The sequence below is a fragment of the Ostrea edulis genome, chromosome 4, assembly GCF_947568905.1.
Source record: "Ostrea edulis chromosome 4, xbOstEdul1.1, whole genome shotgun sequence".
Classification (NCBI taxonomy): domain Eukaryota; kingdom Metazoa; phylum Mollusca; class Bivalvia; order Ostreida; family Ostreidae; genus Ostrea; species Ostrea edulis.
The window spans coordinates 1,295,999-1,319,101 of record NC_079167.1 but is presented as its reverse complement, the minus strand read 5'-3'; the positions used below and the strand labels follow the sequence as shown (position 1 = coordinate 1,319,101).

Genomic DNA, 23,103 nt, shown 5'->3' with positions numbered 1-23,103 from the left:
TAAAACAAATATTGCATGTAGTTGAGGGTGACATTGAAAATTTTCACCCCTCGAGAAAACATTGTCAACCGAGGCTACGCCTCGGTTGACAATGGTTTTCTCAGGGTGACTTTTTCAATGTTACCCTTAACTACATGCAATATCTATATACTAGCACACTGTACAAAGTACTGCAGTGTTAGATAGTGTGCTTGACCCTGGGTTGTGGATGACAATGAATAACTGTAGAGTATGTACCATTTTTTCCTGCTTCTGTTAGTTCAGCCACCTCCTGGCTGGTGCTGGAGGCATTTGAAGGAGATCGGGAGTGACCCTTTAAAGAAGATGAAGAGGGGGTCCGGGTGTGGCCCTTGGTCTCCCCAGCTCTTATGCTCTCAGCAATGCTCTGAAAAATATGAACACATAATTAGGCTACAGTCAAATGCAGGCAGTATAAAAATCATTCCAGAAATCTAACACAATCTGAAATACAACAGTATTGTATATTAGGCAGTTGACTGGTTTTAGCCATCATATTAAAGCATTTCTGGTGGTGTTGGATTTCTGATTTTCATACAATGGCAAGTCACTGATATTGGTGAAATTGAGTGAAATTATCATTGTTAGAGCAAAAAGGATTCCTTTCTCGTAAGCCAATTGGTATACCATGTCCAAATTTTTCCCCATGGAAAGAGAAATGTGGTATTGTTATACCATAACTATGACTTCTTTAAAAATTGTAATTTTGACCCTGTTCAGTTTGTGAAGCTGTAATATTCTGAGAAGATGAAATGATCTTAAAGGGACTGATTCACGATTTTCCCCCAAATTTTATTTTTCACTTTTAATGATCAAAATCTACTGTCTAATATGTTTTAAAAAAATTCACATAAAAATTAAGGTTATACATTATCACAGAAGAAACAAAGATTGTGGTATGTTATTGTTTACGAAATTTTCAAAAGAAATGGATATCGATCAAGGTTTATAATGATTTTCACATTTCAAGCATTCTTCAGGTAAAATGTGCCATCTAAAAGTTAAAATGTGCGACTATGCAAAATAAAGATGCTTTATATTACAAAATTAATATTTCACTTGTTTGTTTACATAAAAAGACTTGAGTCTTTGTTTACATAACACATATTCAAGGCTAAAATATAGCTTTTATCCTTGCATTCAGAAGGTCAAAAGTTTGGTTGTCAACATTAAATGAGTTATACTTTTAATATCTAACATCAAAAATAGAAAATATTTTGTTCAAAAATCGTGAACCAGTCCCTTTAATGTCAAAATATTAGTATTTCCATAGATAGAGTATGACCTTTGTGGCCCAGGGGTGATAAATTTATTTTTTACTTAATATTATTGCTGCATTTATATTCAAGTTTCATTACTTGCTTTAATGCTACAAACCATGGCCACATCCCATTTTTTTTATGTTAATGCTACAAACCATGGTCTATGACAGTTACAAATGAAATTATCCAACACATGTATGCATTTTTATAATATTTTTTTCTATAGTAAACCCCAGTTGATTAAAAATAAAAAGTTTCCATGCTATATAGAATTTTCCATTTCTAACATTCATTTCACTCCGCCGTCTTGATTTATTGGGTAAGCATCAGTAGAGGGTGCCTGATTCGAAACTGGAAAATGAATTCAAGACCAGGAAAATGGAGGGGTGTTGTAATTGCTCTCCACATGTTTTACTTTCCATATTTTCAGAATTTTAGTTCTATTTTGAAAAGCTTGAAAATGTATTTTGAACAACAACAAAGAATATTTTGAACTGCAGCCATGTAGGCCGCATGCACGACTGTACCTACCAATGGAAATTTACCCTTGCATGTTCATATTAAACATCTATATCTGTAATACTTGTATATAGAATTTAAAGTCTGTGTGAATTGATTTGTCATTTCTTATACATGTAACTGATAACAATCAAAATCTTCTAAAATAGCAATTACTTATAAATGGAATGACTGGCCTCACCTGCATCATTTCCAATTTTTCAGGATAGGCTAGATCTCCTTGTGCTGCTGAATACTGTAGAATGTCAGACCGTATGTAAATATATGTTCTGTAAACTAGGCGTTCTTGCATGTCCATTAACATCTGATGGCAGACATTACTGAAGGAGGACAATTCCTGAGCTACAAAGGAAACATTTACTGCAATCAAATCGAGTCTTTAGTTTGTTTCACTGGTGTGCATATAGACTATATATGGGCTAGGAAAGGTAATGGGGGACCCCCCCCCCCCCCCCCCCCCCCCCCAGGGATTTTTGCAAACAAGTATTTTTTGAAAGTACATAGTCCCTAGATTATAAATCAGGTTGTTTGACATTTCTACGTGGGGGCGTTTACGAGTTTTGGGGCAAAAAACATGAAATTTGTAAAAATGAAAGCCAAAAATTGGAAAAACTCTTCAGATCCAATATAGATGTAATTGACATTTGCAAACAAGTATTTTGTGAACAAATGAAACCCTTTGTTTATATATAAAGTTGTTTGACATTAATATGTGAGGGCAATAACGAGTTTTGGGGCTAAAACATGATTTTTTCTTTAAAAATCAACGAAAAATAGAAAACTCCTTCAGCTCCTATATAAATGACATGGACATTTGAAAACAATTATTTTCTGAAAGTCTGTAACCCTTTAACTTTAAATCAGATTGTTAACATTGAGACCTTTTCGATTTTGGGGGCAAAAACCAAAAATTTGTACAAATAATAGCCGAAAACTGGAAAAAAAACTCTTCACATCCGATATAGATGTCATTGACATTTACAAACAAGTATTATGTGAACTTATGTAACCCTTTGATTGACGAGATGTTTGACATAAATAATTGGGGATGTTTTCGACTTCTGGGGCTAAAACATTATTATTATTATTATTTACAGTATTTATATAGCGCATTATATAATAAAAAAAAAAATTACTCTAAGCGCTTTACATTAAAACAACAATAAACTACAATTAAAAATTTAACATATCTAAAACAGTGTAAAAATAAATAAATATTCGTTTCATTAAAAGAATATGAATTCTAGCACTGGCTTACACAAAATCGTGATTAAACTACAGAAAATACATACAAAAAGGTTTCATAAAAAAGAATATTAATACTGTCACTGGAAATGGCTTACATAAAATCGTGATAAGCAAGTCTGAAGAAGTAAGTTTTTAAATTTTTCTTGAAAAGTTCGAAAGAATTTTCGTTGCGGATGTAACTTGGAAGGTTATTCCAGAGTGTGGCGGTTGCTTTGTCAAACCTTCTGTCGCCATACATTTTGGTCTCAACTCTTGGTGTTTGAATAAGCATGGCGTTTTCGGATCGTAAAGACCTTGATGGATTGTATGGACTGACCAGTTCTTCAAGGTAGACAGGTGCAAGACCGTGGAGAGCTTTAAATGTGTACATTAACAGTTTGTACTGAACCCTGAAATGTACTGGAAGCCAATGGAGTTTCACTAAAACTGGTGTTATGTGCTCATTTTGCTTAGTTCTGGTAATTAGCCGTGCTGCTGAATTCTACACACGCTGTAACTTTGAAACTATGTCAGAATTAACACTATAGAAAATGGCGTTTCCATAGTCTAAACGCAAAGTCACTAGCGAACTGACCAAAGTCCTGCAGGCGTCTTCAGTAATGAATGGTATTATGCGTTCAACGTTTCAGATCTGAAAAAAGCATGCCTTTGATATAGCAGTTGCCTGTTTTCGCATGATTTGTTTTCCTCTAAAAATCGCCGAAAAATGGAAAACTTCTTCAGATCATATATGAACATTTGAAAACATTTTTTTTAAAGTACGTAACCCTTTAATTGTGAATAAGATTGTTTGATATTAATGCAAGGGAACCTTTTCAAGTTTTGGGGCAAACTCATGAAATTTGTAATTAAAGTATTGTTTAAAATTGGAAAAACTTCGAGAATCTTACAAACACAATATGGACATTTGCAAAAATGTATTTTGCATTAAAGAACTTAACCCTTTGTTTATATACATGTATCAAGTTGTTTGACATTAAGGCGAGGTATATGAATTACTGAGTTATTTGGAATAGATATTCTTGCATGCAATATTAATCCAGAATTTGTAATCACAATGCAAATAGTAGTTTCAAACTCTTGAGTCTGTGAGTAACTTCTACAACCGTCCGCGACAAACTTAAGTGGTTAAAACAGGTAGTGACAGTTCCATCGCCAAACGCTTGGCATCAGGTGTGAATGTCACGAGTTCTCGGAGATGACCTTAAAAACGGATGTCCCGTGTCGCAGTAGGTGTGGCATGCTAAAGAACCCTCACTGCTCAATGGCCGTAAGCGCCGAGTAAAGGTCTAAATTTGAAGCCCTTCACCGGTCTTGGTGACGTCTCCATATGAGTGAAAAATTCTCGAGAGGGACGTTAAGCAAGATATAATCAATCAATCTACAGTGACATAACATGTTTGATAGTGTAATTAACTTAGTACTTCTCGTCAGATGGTGCATAGTCATTTTAAACGTGAGGTACTTAGGTAATATGCATTTGCGCCATCCATAGCTGAGACACATATGTCCTGAGAGTTCGATTTGGGGAACCTTTTTGCCATTGAAAATAAGATGGGTTGTCTGATACGACTTGAGAGAGACATGCAATGAGATATTATATACACATGTATTCAGAGATGATGGAGAGGTGGCCATGGTAAGTTATTGCATGACAATTTTGCGGCAGTCAGAAATCTGCCTTTTGATTATCATAGCAGATTCTTTGACTTGAAAGGGCTGACGCAAATGCAGTAGCAACACATGCAGATTATATAGTTCGCCTTTGGAGTTTTCCGAAATTCAATTTTGCTACCAAATTTTCTTTGTTTTTGATTTAGGTTTCAAGTTTTGTAATCACTGTTATATGAATCGGGATAAATGACAAGTATCTCTCTCTAAGCATTGTCACACTCTCAACCACATAATTCTACACGATGTTTATCTCCATATATTCGGATAAAGTCAAATGCCTTTCCATATTGCTCAAGAATTATATCAATTTTAGGTTCTGACTTGTTTAGATCATCGGACTTAAGTGTACGTTTTTCTACAGGTTGGATAAAACATTCCCCCTTTAGCAACCAAATCAATATAATGAACTTTACTTATAGTTGTCCCGTGGGTATCTGAGTTAGAAGGGATAAGTCCTCAGTACCTTTTGCTTGTCGTAAGAGGCGAATAATGGGGCAAGAAAACCATTGTCCCGTGGGAATCCAGGTTAAAATAGGTCCTCAGTACACCTTTGCTTATCGTAATAGGCAACTAAATGGGGTGGTCCTTTGGATGAGATCGCAAAAACCGAGGTCTCGTTTCACAGCAGGTGTGATATGATAAAGATCCCTCCCTGCTCAATGGCCGTATGTGCCGAGCATAGGCCTAAATTTTGCAGCCCTTCATCGGCAATGGTGACGCTTCTATATGAGTGAAAATTCTAACGCGGTACGTTAAACAATATACAATCAACCAACTGATTTATTGTGTTATAGTGACTTTTATTCTATGCAGAGTTTTTAAAATGGCTTCTACTGTTTTTGTCACACACTTTACCAGTTTGTGTTTTTTCCCTTGTACTTGAGTTCCTTTGTTACAGAACATACATTTATGGGCGGAGAAAAGTGTCGATAGTGAACGTCTCCTAGTCTTACAGTTCACTTGACTCGGCGCAACTTCGTCAATGCTCAAGTTTTACTTCTAGTAACTAATATTTGTAATTATTATAACACCAGTGATAGAATCCATGTAAGGCACCATTTAAAGCTAGCAAACAATCTATGCCTTTATTATTCTTGGGACTCTGTCTTATGTGACATCTCTATAAGTAAGCTGAAAATTGAAAAGGTGTTCAATATTACGTATGATAATACATTTATCTATTTTACAATTGTAGATTAATATAATTCATTAATCTAAATTATTCATAAATTAGTTTATTGTTTATAATATGTCCAATTCTCAATAGTCGAGCCATTATTTATCAGGGTTTTCCCCATTTTTGCATTGTATACTCAAAAGTAATCCATGTGCTTCCTTTTTATCGATTATACACATTTATGGGCTTCCATACCCAAGATATATCGTGTGAAGACATGGAAATGATTTTTATGTTGAAAATTATATTTACTAACTCAAGATTGCATATATATCATATAAAGATAGGGTCTATGGATTACAGTGTCTAGGAATGAACCATTTTTCACACTATTTATTTAGTATTGAACAAGTTAATATTAGGTATATGTTATTTTGGGAATGTAGTATACACTGTATAATTTCGTATGACATGAATTTGTAGACATTTAAAAATATGTACCACTTTCTAAAATACACTGTCTTCTATTTTTTATACGTATTTCTCACAAATGTCCTTATTCCGTTGTTTGTGTTTACAATGTGTCGTCTTTATTGCGGTATGGAATTTGCCAAAAAATTTATAAATTCAAATGGCCATATTTTGAAAACGCCCCAACATAAATTTGTCAAACAACCTTCATTTACCTTTATTTTATACACACTTTCAAAAAATCATAGTGTAAAAAAATCCCTAGAGGGGGAGGTAATGTGTTACTGGCCCATGGTCTAATATCTCAGTTATTGAAGTGTTTAAAAATGCACTTTTAAGCTTGATCCAGAATAGGGGACATGGAGTCTGGACCACAAATTTGCCAAAAATACATAATTTTAAAAGCCTATTCTTATGCAGTTTCAATTTGTAAAATACAAAACGTTAGGCATCTAATAGGTTGCTCCAATTTTTCATTACATTTTTAAAATCTTTATCTAAATCTTTAATTACCATTAGCTTGTGCATGCTCTTCCAACATTTCCACTTTCATGATGGAACAGAGTTCTGCCAAGGTCTCAAGATGGTTGACATGAATGATGAGGGGACGAAAGACATCATACAGGTTGTTGCAGAGTCGTTCCAACATCTCACTGCAGGCATAACTCTCACATAATACATGTACATAAACTTACTAGGGCTGTCATGGTTCCAAAAATTTTCAGGTTCAGGATTTTTTAATTCGGGTTCTGGTATTTCGGTTCAGGTATTTCAGTTCAGGTCTGTATAGCTATTTCAAAAATCTAATATATAACCTTTATTGTATTTTATAGGGCTATGGTTTAGACTCAACATCCATGGTACTAGAAACAGCATTGTCACTTCTACTCATTTTCATTCCATGCTTTCAAAGTTTTGTCATTGATGTTGATCCTGTGGCGTATTTTAAATGTGCCTGACATATCTTACATACTGTCATTGTTTTGCCCACAATGCCATCGTTTAACTATTGATCAAAATACAGCCACCTTTAAGGATTTTGATGCCATTTTGTTTTTAAACAGATTTCTAATAATGATTCTATCGTAAAAACCAGACCCAAACCGAAATACAGAAAAATGGAACCGAACGCGACCCAAACAACACAACCTGCAGTTTTCAGTTATTTCAGGTACCCACTGTAGCCCTAGTATCAACACAGAAAGTGTTAAATTCTGTTTTACATATATACTTTTTCTCTGCCAGTGATACTATTTATAAAATCTTTTATCATCTAGAGGATAAATTAGACTTGCTTTCAAAAGCCAAAGCTACTGCAGTTGTTTTACATTCTTGTATATACTTGTATGTATAGCAACAGGGCAGAATAACCACTGGTAAAATTTAGTGTGCAAGAACTTACTCTAAGAGAGGGGAGTGTCTGGTGAAGAAATTATAGTACAACTGGTACTCATCCTCACACACATGAACCATAAATGCACACCCACTTCTCATCTGAAATATGGTAAATTGATGCCAAATTCACTGAAGTTTGCATTATATAAACATTATATGAAGTAATTTCTGGAAAGCTTTTGGCAGCATAGAAAAAAAATTGTTTGTTTTACGGTTTTTGTACACACCAGCGCACAATGATCACGGACATGTTTTGTGGCCAAATCATTGATTGTAGAGGTAATGCTAGGTCCAAGGAGCAGTTCTCGCTGGCTAAAATAGCACTGCTGACAGTCCACCAAAGCCTGATTATATCTGAAATAGTTGTAGATTTATTAGCAGTCATAATGCTCAAAGGTCCCATACAGGAAACAGCTTATCTCATATGAGAATATATGGTCCCCTCAAGTTTTTTTTTTTTTTAATATGACTTTATCAGATCATAAGTACAAAATTCTAGCATTACAGTGAAAACATATTACATGCATGTGTCCATACATTGGAGTAACTTACTCGGGACTTTTATCCAGGCGGATTTCTAACTGCTCCATAAGAGCTTTCACTCGAGGTGCATTTGCTCGAAATTTTCCATAGAACAATGTAAATGCATTATCTCCAAGCTGTGTGGAATCCTGCAGAAAGACACATATAGTTACATACTTGTACATCAACCACAAAGCTACCTCCAAAAGAGTTCTGTAATTATCAAAGTCAAATAAATTACACAAAAGTGTTACTTTCCAAATTTTCACACAGGAATGTTTGCTTTGAACAAAACAACCAGGTTTGCCATCAAATTGTACCTACCTTTTTCTCCTGCACCTGCCTGGTGGAGGACTGCAGAATGTTGATAACATGGGATTTAATGAGACTCAATGCTCGGGACAAACACTGGTTCAGTCTGGCCAGATACATCTGTGATTCCTTGTAATTAGGCTGTGATACAATCAAGTGATATTCTTATCAATACATCTTAGTGACAATTACTAAACTGTACAATTTAAATCATGTCAAATTAGGGGTTAAGAGTTTAAGCAAAAACCACTGTGTTAATTATTTTAATTCTATGTTCATCACTTACACATGTATGTATTGATGACATCTATCACCAAAGGCAGATATATAACTAATCATCACAATATCTGACCTATGTATTATTGATAAAATAAGAAATGTACCTTTAAAAAACCTTAAGACTATCATCTAATCATTCTGATGCTCTCACTATTTTGTAAATTTACTGCAGTGAATTTTGAAAATGTACGTGCAAATTTCAACATTTCCACATAAAATGGAAATATTTCAATGTCTGACTTCAGTTGAAGGTACTGTCTCATGAAATTGATATAAATGTGTTTACATTGTTTCTCAGATAAAGAATGCATTCATCCAGCCTAGATAGCATGGGCACAAAGGATTCATTAGTAACCATCAAAGTCGGGGAAGCCAGTTTCTACAACAATAAAAATGAACCTAATTAGATTACACAGAATCATGATTTTGGAAAACAGAATAAATAACAATCTCTGGGGTATTTGCCATCAACATTAACTTACACTAGAAATTTTGTCCAGTTCATTGTAATATGACAGTTTATTACTGATATTCTCAGCAGTGTTCATCAATCTTGTCTGAAAAAGAGTACATGTATTCAATAAAAAATCTGTATTTTCTTCAATCATTACAAGAGTAGACACATGTACAAGGCTCACTCATTTTCATACTGGTTCAATATCACAGATTATACCTATTTTAAAAACTCAAAACCATTTTTGGGTCACCTGAGACACTAATGTGACCTAATGCAGTCTGTCTCTGTTGATGATGCGCATTATGCATTAACAATTGCACGTTTTTGACTTCTTGATAATCATTTAACTAATCCTGTTCAAATTTGGTATAAAGCCTCTCTCGGGTAAGAGGAACCTAAATTGTAAATTTTTGCCTTTTCTTAATTATCTCCCCTTTGAAGAAAACATGACCCTTTAGTTGAACTAACTTGAATCCCCTTAACCTAAGGATAATTTGTACCAACATTTATTGAAATTGGCCCAGTGGTTCTGGAGAAGAAGATGAAAATGTGAAAAGTTCACAGACAGAGAGACTGATGGGCGGATGACAGACAATCGACAAAAGGTGATCAGAAAAGGTCGCTCAATACTTAAACCAATAATGCACATAGTGGCTCTAAACCCAACTACTATATATGGAAAAGAAAGATGTACTTTCCTATACATTTTTCAATAAATGACTTTAATGCAGCTAAGCAAGATTAAAATTATTGCCAAATTGAGAGACCTAATACCTTGCAGTGACCATTAGATACTCAAGTGACCATTAGAGCTTGTGGGCCTCTTGTTTAGTAATACATCATAAATTTTATATTTCAAACATTTAGTCATTGCAGTCAAACTGATAGATGCAGACCCTAAAGCGTGCTACTACACCTCCAAAGTGTTTCCTTTTGTTCTTCAAACCGTTCATCGTTCCATGCAAACCATTCATCGTTCCGTGCAAACCGTTCACTGTTCTGTGCAGACGGGGGCCAATTGAAATGTGACAAGAGTTGTTTATAATTTTTCGTCTCTCAAAAATGAATGCAATTTTCCTTAGGTTTAAAATTAGGCAAATACAACAATCTAATTCAAATTAGATGTTAGATCTGCTCACGTACTCGCATACATAATTGAAGAATCTGTTGATCATTACTGTAATTAGTCATGATTTGTTTAATTCATTTATATATTTGACTTATTTCTCCATCTTTTTCAATCATATTTTGATTGTTTCCTTTTTTTTGGTATTGTTCCTTCTTATCCACAGTGACTGGTTCTTATCAACTGGCTAATACAATGTCTATTGCATCCTCCCTCCCCGAGAATATGTTTCAGTCTTGCCTGACGAGAAGTTTTTAAATGTAAACTTTTCTGGCCCAGGGGTTCTTGAGAAGAAGATTTTTAAAGATTATCCCTATATATTCATATGTAAAACTTTGAGCCCTTATTGTGGTCCTATCCTACCCCCAAGGGCCATGATATTAACAAACTTGAATCTGCACTATGTCAGAAAGCTCTCATGTAAATTTCAGCTCCTCTGGCCCAGTGGTTCTTGAGAAGAAGATTTTTAAATGATCCCAACCTATCATGAATTTTTTTACCCCTTGAATCCAGGGGCAAGGGCCTTCAATTTTGGGGAAAATAGTGATATTTGATTAAATTTGGGGAATTTGTTTCATACAAAAAATAAGAAAAACAAGCAAAAAGTTAAACATATGATATTTCAAAATTTATTGTCAATGTGGCTGGCTTAAACAAGCTTTAATTTCTGGTCTTTGGCAGAGAAAAAACTGTCACAATGTTTTTTTGCAACAAAGTGGCACTGATGTTGGACTTATGTGGCACTTATGGCATATTCTCATCAAAGCATCAATTATTTGGGAATTTTTAGGCATCATTTTGGGAAAAACACCTGCTTTTGAGCATTGGGAATGGGGCAAAATTTCGGCCCTCTACAGATCTAGACCCTAAAAAATCTCTGCCTATTTTTGCATTTTTGTGATTATCTCCCCACTGAAGGGGGCATGGCCCTTCATCTGAACAAACTTGAAAGCCCTTCACCCAAGGATGCTTTGTGCTAAGTTTGGTTGAAATTGGCGCAGCGGTTCTGGAGAAGAAGATGAAAATGTGAAAAGTTTACGACGACAACTTTAAATTTGATCAGAAAAGATCACTTGAGCCTTCAGCTCAGGTGAGCTAACAAGTAAAACAAAAAAGTTAAAAATATTTGAAATAGAGTGAAATTAACATTTTAATAACAGCACTAGTGAAATAAAATGCTTTAAGATGGCGTTTGAAAGTGCTGTATTCACTTATTGTTCTTATATTTGGTGGCAGTTTATTCCATACAGTAGGTCCTGATATGGCAAATGACCTTGATGTGAATGTTTTGCGTGTAACGACAGGAACATTGAGTGTTTTGGCTTCAATACCAACAGAGCGGATGTTGTATGCTGATCTTCTCACACTCAGCATTTCTCAGAGATACGAAGGACTGTGACCATTATTAAGACACTTAAAAACAAATACAAGCGATTTCAAATTTGATTGGAAAAGAAACTGGTAATCAATGCAAAATCTCTAGGGCTTCTCTAGAACTCTCCGTAGATTTCCATTTGAGCACAACTTTTGCAGCACGATTTTGAAGCAGTTGCAGTCTTTTGATAGTACAATTTGGTAGGCTGCATAGCACACTATTAGTATAATCATGACGACTGGCCACCAAAGACTGCATTAACTGTTTGCATGAGTCTGCGGTTAGGTAATCCCGAATTTGTTTCATTTGAAATATTTCAACAAGATCGTCCTGCATTTTTCACTTACAAATTTTATAAAATTTTGATGTTCATCCAGGTAGCATCCAAGGTACATGTATTTTATACAAGTTGATCAAGGTACATTTTCCCTAACTACACCTACTGATGTGATAAAAGACAAAGATAACATCTGCTGACCTCCTAACAGAAAAATACATCAGTATAATATCTATCAATTTCATTTTATAAAACTGGAAAGGAAGCTGATAATAAATCAAAGCTTAATCTCAAAAGTTTGTTCCCGAAAAAAAAAATGATAATACCGCATAATAGTTGTCGTGCATTGCTGGTAACCCACATTTGGTGTCACTAGAATCTCTTACCAATCAGATCGCAAAGTTCAACACACCGACCAACAAATGTTTCGGCATTGTGTCCTACAGGAGGATAGCAATACCGACTGGGGGTTACTGACAATGTTATCGTAAAGAAAATAACTTTCAATATGCCACCAGTACATTAGAGAAAACACGACAGGAAAGATAACTCTGCTGTAGAACATCGCGATATAATAATAAAAATGATTTAATTTGAACATATCTTATTGTATAAATATACAAAGGGATTAGTTACAAGTTCTAGCAACTTAGAAAACCTTCCGATGAATTTGAGCGAAACATGATAAGTACTGTAGATTACAAAGTTACTGTAAATATGCTATTTTAGAAATTTCAAATATTTATACTTTGGTTTTATTATTTTATAACGTAATATTTTGACACGACCAGTCGGGCTACCATGACACAAAATTAATTACACCGGACCAAGCGTTTACTTGTCTGAGTCGGTCGGATGTGCCTTAGTGTTAAGCCCTGAGACCATTCACAAAACGCGCAAGCCACGCCTACAAGGTGGTCCGCAATTTGTGTGAAGCGTTCCGTACTAACTGTTCAGTGTTCCATGCAGACCATTCACAGTTTGGTGCAAACCGTTCACTGTTACGTGCAAGAATCGTTTCGTACTGTTCCGTGCAAGTGGTGTAGTAGTATGCCTCAGGGTCTGTACCACTCAAACTTACAAGTGTATTTCTGTACTAGCCAGCTAGAAAAAAGTAGTACACATGTAATGAATTAACCTGTTCAGCCAAGAGATGCTCGCAGGCCTCATGAAGTGCATTTGTTTTGGTGGATACACTAACATATTGCTTCTGAAGTCCTGCTAAATAGGTCAAGGCAGTGGTTACCTCCCCTAGTACACCATCACATTGGTCCTGGTATCCCTGAAGCTCCTCTATGTAATGTCTAAAAGTGATATTCATATCAAATACATCAATTGCATATAACATATAATACATTGACTACATAACATTTATTTCATTGACTTATCTACAAGAGACCCTTTATCATAAGGAACAATTTCTATGCACCATGAAGGCATTGAGAGAGTTTCTTCATGACAGTGACTTCTTTCAAACAAACTATGTTCTAAAATTCACACATTACCTGTAGGGAGCTTCTTCCTCTTTTTCCATATCTTTTTCTAGGTCAGAGTACCATGATAAAAACTGTATGAAAACGTGTAGATAAAGAACAGTGATCAATCTCATAAATCCAATGAAGAATACAAAATTGAGAGTAGGACAAACACAGACCCCTAGAAATACCAGAGGTGGGATTATATACCGGAATTGATCAGGTAAACAGAGTAATCCATAGTCAAAATCAGTATGTGAAGAATGGCATACCAATAATTGGTATGAAACACATCATTAACGGGGCGTTAGCTGTGAAAGTGATGGAAACCATTTGTCCCCCCTCAAAATCTCTCAATGGCATAGGAATATAGATAAATGACTACTAAAAACATTAATTTTGTACAAAAACAAGAGAAATTTAAGAAAACTACGTTAAATATCCGCTTTTAGCGTAAAGAAATATATACGGAAGAATTATTGGCTTGAAAGTAAATAATTATTTTTAAAAAATCACCAAAATTACATATTCATGTGCCTGCTTTGAGGTTAAAAAGTGTTTGAAACACATGTAATCAAATCTGGTGTTATTACTGAAATATATGATATAGAACAATTTTCAGTGAATTCAATTTTTGGTGACAAAATTACAGATAATGCCTCTTTTTAAAAATGTTGAGATGATAGAAAATGGTTTGATTTGACTTTAATTTTTATAATGTGAATTGAGTATTGGAATTAAGTATTGAAGACATCCCGGCATTCGCAAGAAATACAATATCCTCTCTTTCCTCTGAACTAAAAAATCTATATCGTCATGGATACTTGTGATAGTATAATTGTATATCTATGGTGACTCAGACTGCAACTTTCTATAAGAACAAGGAACACATTCAAACTAATGATTCGTTGCATAACACATGGGCCTGTTTCATACATTTCTGATGCACAGTGTGGTCACTCATGACAGGCAACTGATTGAAAACTCTTGACTCACTGAAAACAGAGATAAATTCCAAAGAATGCCTAAAATGGCATATAGGTCTATGATTTGTTTGAATCTTTTGTATGTTCTATGTACTTGCTAATACAATCATAAATATACAATATGGTTTATCACAGGAAATTGCTATTTCAGACTCTAGAATTATTCTCATTTCTTTTCCATTCTGAAGAACAGAACCAATTAACTAGTGATTCAATATGGCATGCAGTCTTAAAATGATATATTTTGATAAAAATGTAATCCAGGATTCATGCTTTTTGAAACACATTTTCCTTATAAATAAACACGCATATCAATGAAGTTTAATATACCAGCGGATAAAAGAAACTGTGCATTATAAAATTTAGTATAATTTTTCTATATTTATTGTTTATATTTATAAAATCTAAACAATCGATAAAGGTGATGTTTTTTAACAATATCGGATAGTACCCGACTCAGATGCACAGACTTTTTCATGTTTAGTGATCACATGTTGTTTATTGAAGTGTTCGTACGCACGAGTTTTACTGGCCAATACTGTTTGGAGTAAGAAGTGTACAAGGTTTGCTTGGACACTATTCATTAAGGAAAGCACTTTAGTTTTGACAAAATTTACCCTTCTGTCATGCCACGACTCAGCGAAAACCAACGTAATCGTGCTGTTTGGATGCTTCAAGCTGGATTGGCACAAAATATCATAGAAAGACATTTTGGAGTTCATCGGAACACCATCCAGTCATTATGGAGACGTTTCCAACAATCTGGTAACACTCGGGATCGACCACGTTCTGGGCGTCCTCGTGTGACGTCGCGTCGACAGGACAACCACATTAGACTTGTGCACCTGAGAAATTGTTTCCAGACAGTAAGTTTGACTGCTCGTAGCATTCCTGGACTTCGACCAATCAGTCCAAGAACTGTGCGTAATTGTCTGCGCTAGCACAACATCAGACCAAGACATCCAGCGGTGCGCCCAATACAGCTTCAACGTCATCGTATCGCTAGACTAGTGTGGTGCAGACGACATCTGTGATTCAGAATACAGGACTGGGCCAATATTCTGTTCACTGATGAATCCAGATTTCATTTAGATAGCAGTGACGGCCGTTGTAAAGTGTATCGTCGCGTTGGGGAGCTGTACCAGGACGCCTGTGTTGTGCAACGTCGACAATTCGGTGGAGGTAGTGTTATGGTGTGGGGTGGAATAACAGCACATGGAAGGACCCCTCTACAAATTGTCAATGGAAATCTCACCGGCGTACGCTATCGAGACGAAATTATTCAGCACCATGTGATACCCTTCATACAGAGACAGCAAAATCACATCACTCTGCAGCAAGACAACGCAAGGCCACATGTTGCACGTGTAGTCAGAGACTTTTTTGTTCAACAGAATGTCGATGTCTTGCCTTGGCCAGCTGTTTCCCCCGATTTATCGCCGATTGAGCACGTCTAAGATGAAATGGAACGACGTCTACGCCGTTTACCAATTCAGCCAGTGACATTGGCTGATTTTGGCCAGGCTTTAACCAACATCTGGAACAACATCCCTCAAGCATTTCTGAACACTTTAGTGGCATCAATGAGGCGCCGTTGTCATGCATGCATGAATGCAAATGGTGGTCACACGCGTTATTAACTTTGTTAATTCAAGTTCGAATACCAGTGTCTTTCAAGTGTGCTGAAATTGACGCTATTCGACGTTAACATTAATGGATTATGAAATGTTGTAACGAATACATTTGTTAACAGTATTACAAAAAATAAAATTTGTTCATTGTATCTTTTATTATTTTTTCATATATTAAATAATGCAGTTTCTTTTTTCCGCTATAGTATATATATCCTGTTCTTATTTATTCTTTCTTAATTTATGAACTGTCTGGTGGGTTAATTTATTTATGTGTTCAGATTACCATCTGTGCTGTTTCTGCTTTTTCTGGTGGTGCACTTTTCTGAAATTCTTCATGAACGACAGAGCCCCCTGTACTGGATTCCAGTTGTTTATGAGGCAATACCAATTGATCATCATCCTCTGGTAGCTGAAGATGACAGGCAAAAGGTATTATTAATTAGTTAACTTACTGATGAAGGGTTAGTCACGCTTACCTTGGGAAGTGTTCACTTATTAGTAAGACAATAACAGAAGAGAGTTCATAAAAAGCATGAAATCTGACCTTGTTACATGTAATATTGCAATTTAATCAGATGTAAGGTTAATTGTCTTGAATTTTTCTAAAAACTCTAAACACAAGGATATAAATATAGATAGATAGATGATAATTACTTTTCGCAGTGATAGGTAAAAATATTGGTAACAAGAGGCCCATGGGCCACATCGCTCACCTGAGTAACCTTGGCTCATATCTAAAGATTTTTCCTATATATTCGCATGTAAATCTTTGATCCCTATTGTGGCCATAACCTACTCCCAGGGGCCATGTTTTTTTTTCAAAATTGAATCTGGACTATGTCAGGAAGCTTTCATGTGAATGTAAACATTTCTGGCCCAGTGATTTTTCATCAGAAGATTTTTAATGTTTTCCTTATATATTTCTATGTAAAACTTTGATCCCCTATTGTGGCCCCATCCAACCCCCAGGGGCCATGATTTGAAGAAACTTGAATCTGCACTATGTCAGGAAGCTTTCATGTAAATATCAGCTTTTCTGGCTCAATGGTTCTTGAGAAGAAGATTTTTAAAGATTTTTCCTATGTATTTGTATGTAAAACTTTGATCCCCTATTGTGGCCCCATCCAACCTCCGGGGGCCATGATTTTAACAAACTTGAATCTGCACTATGTCAGGATGCTCTTTAAACAAGAAATAAATAGATATTGAAAATTAAACTCTAGAAGAAAACAAGACAACTTAGATTTAGAAAAGAAAGGGCATGACAAAACCTTGGGTAGTCTCTTCTCTAGGAGTGCACTTGACCTTTGAAACTTTGACCCCAAAGTTGATAGGGAACATCTTCGTCCCATGGGTAGTCCATATGTATGATATGGTCACTGTAGGTGGAAAGGATAACACTTTAGAGACCGGAAACCATATTGCTACATCGATGTCCAGTGCACTTGACATTTGAACCCCAAATTTAATGGGGAACTTCTTCATCCCATGGGTAGTCCATATGTTTGATATGGTGACTTAGGTGGAAAGGATAATGCTTTAGAGCCCGGAAAGCATATTGTTACTTCGATGTCCAGTGTGTTTGACCTTTGACCTTTTGACCCCAAATTCAATAGGGAACATCTTCGCCCTTGGGTAGTCCATATGTATGATATGGTGATTGTAGGTGGAAAGGATAACACTTTACAGCCCGGAAACCATATTGTTATTTCAATGTCCAGTGCACTTGATCTTTGACCTCAAAATCGATAGGGAACATCTTCGTCCCATGGGTAATCCATATGTATGATGTGGTAAGTGTAGGTGGAAAGCCCCCCCCCCCCCCCCCCCCCCCCCCCCAAAAAAAACTTTGTTGCGGGGGGTATAAAAACCACAAGAGATAATAATTGATTGTAAATTTCATTACTCTGCTGAAATATCAAGTCATTTAATCACAACTAGAACAAAGTAATCAGATTCATACACCGTTGTGTGTCAGAAGTCATTCTGGAATTCTGCAGGTTATCCGGATTGGTTTTGATATTAGATAAGCAACGTAACTACTGGTAGTGAAATGCGCACTAGCTTAGATAAACTAAGTTACATTCTTGTAGTTGTACTGATAATCTAACGTGGTCAGTATTAAGTTTAATTGATCTGAATAAAGATTCATTCCAAAATTTATTGCTTTCCTGTGCAGGTAAGCTTATCACTCTAGGTCTGTTTCCTGAGATGACATTGCACTTGCCCCGGGCAACGGTAAAGCATAATTCTAGACCCCTGATTATCCACAAAAGATTTCATCGGAGTTGCAATAACAATGTATTTTGCATTAAACAAATCTAAGTCCAAGGGTGTAACTCCTTCAAAAATAGTGGGACAGCATTCCCCTTCTAATATGCACATCTACACATTGTGATCTTCCTTTGTACTAAATTTCATTGAAATCCCCGAACGGGTTTAAGAGGAGTTGTGAAAACAAGGTACTTGCATAAAATAAATCTAAGTCCAAGGGCCCTAACTCCTTCAAAAATAGTGGTGCAGCATTCCCCTTGTAATATGCACATCTCCACATTGTGATCTTTTCTTTGTACCAAGTTTCATCAAAATTACCTAAAGGGTTTAGGAGGAGTTGCAAAGACAAAGTATTTAGAATAGGGGGAAAAAAGTCCAAGAGCCATAACTCCTTTCAAAAACATTGAACAGCATTCCCCTTGCAGTATGCACACCTCCACATTGTGATCTTTCTTTGTTCCAAGTTTCATGAAAATCCCCCAAAGGGTTTAGGAGGAGTTGTGAAGACAAAGTTAAAGGGACAGACGGACGACAGTGGTATATAGCATAATATAGCATTTTTATGCGGCCGTATAAAAAATCCAGAAAACTGTTTGACCTACTTTTAGCCCGAAAGTAGGTCACAGTACACTAATCCATCTGAAATGAAATCTCATTCTTCTACTTCTTGAGGAAAAAATTGTGACCAAATTTCAATGCTGTACATGCATCTGTTACAGAAAAAGTCTGGAAAACATGACCTTGGACTGACACACAGACAGGCGGACGAACCAATCAAGCTGAAATACAAACTGATCTTGTATTCCCTGAAAGGAAGCTTGTGACTAAATTTCTGGGCAATATCTATATCCGTAATGAAAAAAGTAGGAAAACTGCTTGACCTACTTTTAGCCTGAAAGTAGATCAAGGACAGACAAATCCAGCTGAAATGCAAAATGAACTAGTATTCCTCAAAAATGAAGCCCTCAAACACGGGCATGTCGTAGGACATATCATTGCTATAACCAGTTTTTGTGAAATTTTGATAATGCTGTTTAAGGAAAATTGCAATTTTCTGACGTTGATTGATAGCGAGCAAAGCTCGCTTTGATGATTACACATGTGAGTCCCATGATTTCCTCTTCATCAACTGAAAAATGATGAGGATTACCCATAAGGCCTACTGCTTCTAGAAAAATGTCGCCATCACTATAGTATACTTCATTAACAACCCCATAGATAAAATAAATAAATTGTTTAGAAAGTACCACAAATGTTTCTATATTCCAGCCAAGCTTTCCCATATCTTTGTACATGAACGTTTAATTGTTGTTGATAATTGCTGTTTTGAAAGCAAAAACATTGCATTTAATATGACGTCACAATGCACTTTTTACATCAACTGCATCATGTTTCCCAAGTCAAATGAATAAGAGGATTAAATGTCTAAAGTTGTGTTGCAAGATGTGAAAGTCTTCGCTCGTCTCAATGGTCACACCGTAAAACATATTATACGATTCTGTTTATGTCTGTTTTGCATCTTAAAAAATGTGATAACTATATATCTTATTTGATAATATCTTAGTTTTAACCCCACAAAACTGAAATAAATATACTTTCTATACTTTTATCAGATAATAATGTGTATAATTAGTTACATTAATTAGCACGACCAATGTGCAAGTAACATGAAGTAAGTGAAAAGTTGTTTTGATAGAGACTTTCTAGAAATTTTATCAATAAGTCCACCAAAATGCTTCTACAAAGTGCTTGCTACGCTCAGTATAGGTATCTTACTTCGTAGAAACACTTTTCTGGATGCACTTATAAAATTGACCACAGGCACCTGAAGTGTGGATAGCTTGTATATAGATCTTATGTACATAATACCCCCCCCCCCCCACTTCCTAGAATGACTCGAAATTACTTTCATACAGAATCAATAATTTATCCAGTATGTTATTTCCTCACCGATCCTTATAAGTTGTTCTGAATAGTCAGTTTCTACCTTCTGTAAGCTTTTGAGATGACCACTTGTGAGACACTAATACATATATTAGTATCTCACAAGTAGTCATCTCAAAAGCTTACAAAAGGAAGAAATTGGCTATTCAGAATGACATATGAGTGAGGTCGGTGTAATGACCTAATAAGCGTAATGACCTGATTGACCTGATGGACAATAATTCTATCTACAATAAAACATGTTTTTAAAATATGATATTAAAAAGTTATGTTAGGAAATGATGAATCATTAAAATGCATATAATTTTTTAAAATTATTATTTTATGAAAGAAAAACGTATATTCAATTAGGACAAATCATAATATATGCTTTAGTGTAGATAGAATTATTGCCCATCAGGTCAATCAGGACATTACACTTGAGGGTGATCGATGGGGAAATAACATTTTCTTTTTGGATTTATAAATTATTGGTTCTGTATAAAAATAATTTCTAGTCATTCTAGAAGGACCCACATAAGATGTATACAAGCTATCCACACTTCAAGTGCCAGTGAAATTGACGACTAGATGTGACACGCACACACAAGTAATTTTAGACTCACGTTGGACGGTATTCGTCTTTCGTTCACTGTTGACGATAATTGTATGCATATGTCCTTTTGTTTCGTTGATAATGTGGTCAAAGGAATGCCGCGAGACTCCCAGTTTGCTAATCTGTCTCTCACAAGGCGTTTATTTATCTTCGACATTCTGCGCAAAGCCGAAATGTTTACGTTTCATATCCTACTTTCGAAACAACATAGAGAAAGTACAAACTCGGTTTCAAAAAGAAAGGAAATTCTTGTTCTGATAATTTTGGATATTTCGAACTTAACCGCTGTCATCATGGTCATCGGTGTAATAGTTTCAAATAATGTATAAAAAAAAAAAAAAAAAAAAAGAAAGAAAGAAAAAGAAAAAAAATGTTGAATAATTCAATGCTAATTTTGCAGGTGTCTGATTTCAATGCGATGCCTCCAAATGTGCTGATTTGAAATATGTTACAGTTTTAATATTCTCTCTCTCTCTCTCTCTCTCTCTCTCTCTCTCTCTCTCTCTCTCTGTATCCCCCCCCCCAATTTTGTCGCCGAATCAGAGTATGTATGCGAGTACGCGAGCGGATATAACATCTAATTCTAATTAGATTGTCAATTTAGTTGATGGGTTTTTTTTTATTTGAATTAAATTTAGATTTAGTAATTGTTTTAGATAGCCAGGATCCATTATTTAGACATGTTTTAATCACAATTTAATAGCTTTGTAATTTTTTTGTGTACAAATGTGATGGATTTATCTATGGATTAAGTGTTCTCTGTGTTGCAAGCCACTCCCCGGATACTCCAGCGATCGCGCGGCATAACACCGCGTCCCCGAATTTACATATGAGTGTGTTGGTAGGCAATGTAGACTTTAGTTTAGACAACCCACGGTGTGGGAGTGCCCACGGTGTGGGAGTGCCCACGGTGTGGGAGTGTCCACGGTGTGGGAGTGCCCACGGTGTGGGAGTGTCCACGGCGGTATGAAAGACCCTAAGTTAGAGTTGTTTTCTGTAAAGGCTTAAGCCAAAAACTGTCCATTCTCTGAGAGAAAGAACTGACTGAGGCCCGTAGGGCCGAGATCAATTCTTTCTCTCACAGAATGGACAGTTTGAGGCTTATATCCTACTTAAAACATTACATCTTTTGTTCTAAAAATGGACAGGCTCAGATAAACCCATTGACTATGATAATTATGAATAAATTATGGTGTGGGAGTGTCCACGGCGGTATGAAAGGCCCTAAGTTCTAGCCATGATGCCCGAAGGTTTAGGGACATAGATAGGTTGGTTGACGACTACTCGTCCCCCGTAGGGGAGGGGGTCAGTTATGCCCGATGTCCCAGTGAGGCCTACTACGACTATACAGTTGAGGGTTACATATCCAGTTCTGGAAATCTCCCAGAATAGCATACCCCCGTTACTGCATCCATTCACCCCAGTGTCGGGGAGATCAGCCCAACTCCCTCACCGATAAGTTGATGACCAGACCCCAGGTCAGTTCAGTCAGGGTTTGTATCAAGGGTTCTAGTCAGCGCCAGCATATCCCTACACCAGGACCGTATTCCTTAGTTGCCCTATTGTTGGAGCTGGGGGTTACCCCCCGGAACTCACCAGCTCCCATAGTCCCTCCATTGTCCTGATCTCCTCACAGGGCCCTCTGGCCCTTTACCATTCAGTACAACTTCGCAAAACCTACTCGTTCCATTTCCTTGACTCTATGTCTGAGAGGGTGCCCAGTACACATACAGGTACTCTTTGGTATCCCCCATGGTTGGTGGTTATGCGAGCACATATATGCACCACATCTTTGCCATGACCGCCCCCTATCAGCAGCAGGTGCCTTCTGCTCATTTTCAGACACAGTCTGGCACCACTGTTTGTAGGGGAGAGGGGGGAGAGTAGCCAACGTTAAGCCCCAGTTAGGTAAACCATAATCACATACACCATTCTCTGAACGTTCCGCCTAGGGGCTAGTCCCAGTGCCCCATACACCCTTCCCGGTCCCCAAATACTCTTGTACTGGGGAACACGCGATTGACACGGATAGAAACGCGCCTAGGTTCACGGATTCGCGGTAAGATGGGCATGCATTCTATTTGGAAATCCTTCTTGCACAAGATTGTTCGTCTAGCTTGCAGTCGACAATAAACAGAGGTGG

The 23,103-nt window shown here is 36.4% G+C and overlaps 1 protein-coding gene across 2 annotated transcripts in view; it reads right to left on the bottom strand.

The window, feature by feature from the left end:
* The window catches only part of LOC125671877 (conserved oligomeric Golgi complex subunit 3-like), a 31,630-nt gene extending 10,333 nt beyond the window's left edge, over positions 1–21,297 (bottom strand). The window contains exons 1-13 of one of the 2 annotated variants that reach the window (XM_048907865.2): positions 20,971–21,297; positions 16,431–16,556; positions 13,558–13,619; positions 13,191–13,356; positions 9,300–9,374; positions 9,104–9,196; positions 8,551–8,679; positions 8,257–8,375; positions 7,932–8,058; positions 7,712–7,803; positions 6,823–6,962; positions 1,981–2,141; positions 238–385 (exon numbers count right to left, since the gene is read on the bottom strand). In XM_048907865.2, coding sequence (XP_048763822.1) covers positions 238–385; positions 1,981–2,141; positions 6,823–6,962; positions 7,712–7,803; positions 7,932–8,058; positions 8,257–8,375; positions 8,551–8,679; positions 9,104–9,196; positions 9,300–9,374; positions 13,191–13,356; positions 13,558–13,619; positions 16,431–16,556; positions 20,971–21,117 — 1,585 coding nt within the window. In that variant the 5' untranslated portion in view covers positions 21,118–21,297. The remainder of the gene's footprint in view (positions 1–237; positions 386–1,980; positions 2,142–6,822; positions 6,963–7,711; positions 7,804–7,931; positions 8,059–8,256; positions 8,376–8,550; positions 8,680–9,103; positions 9,197–9,299; positions 9,375–13,190; positions 13,357–13,557; positions 13,620–16,430; positions 16,557–20,970) is intronic. The other variant, XM_048907867.2, reaches the window with a different exon arrangement.
* Positions 21,298–23,103: the final 1,806 nt, after the last annotated feature.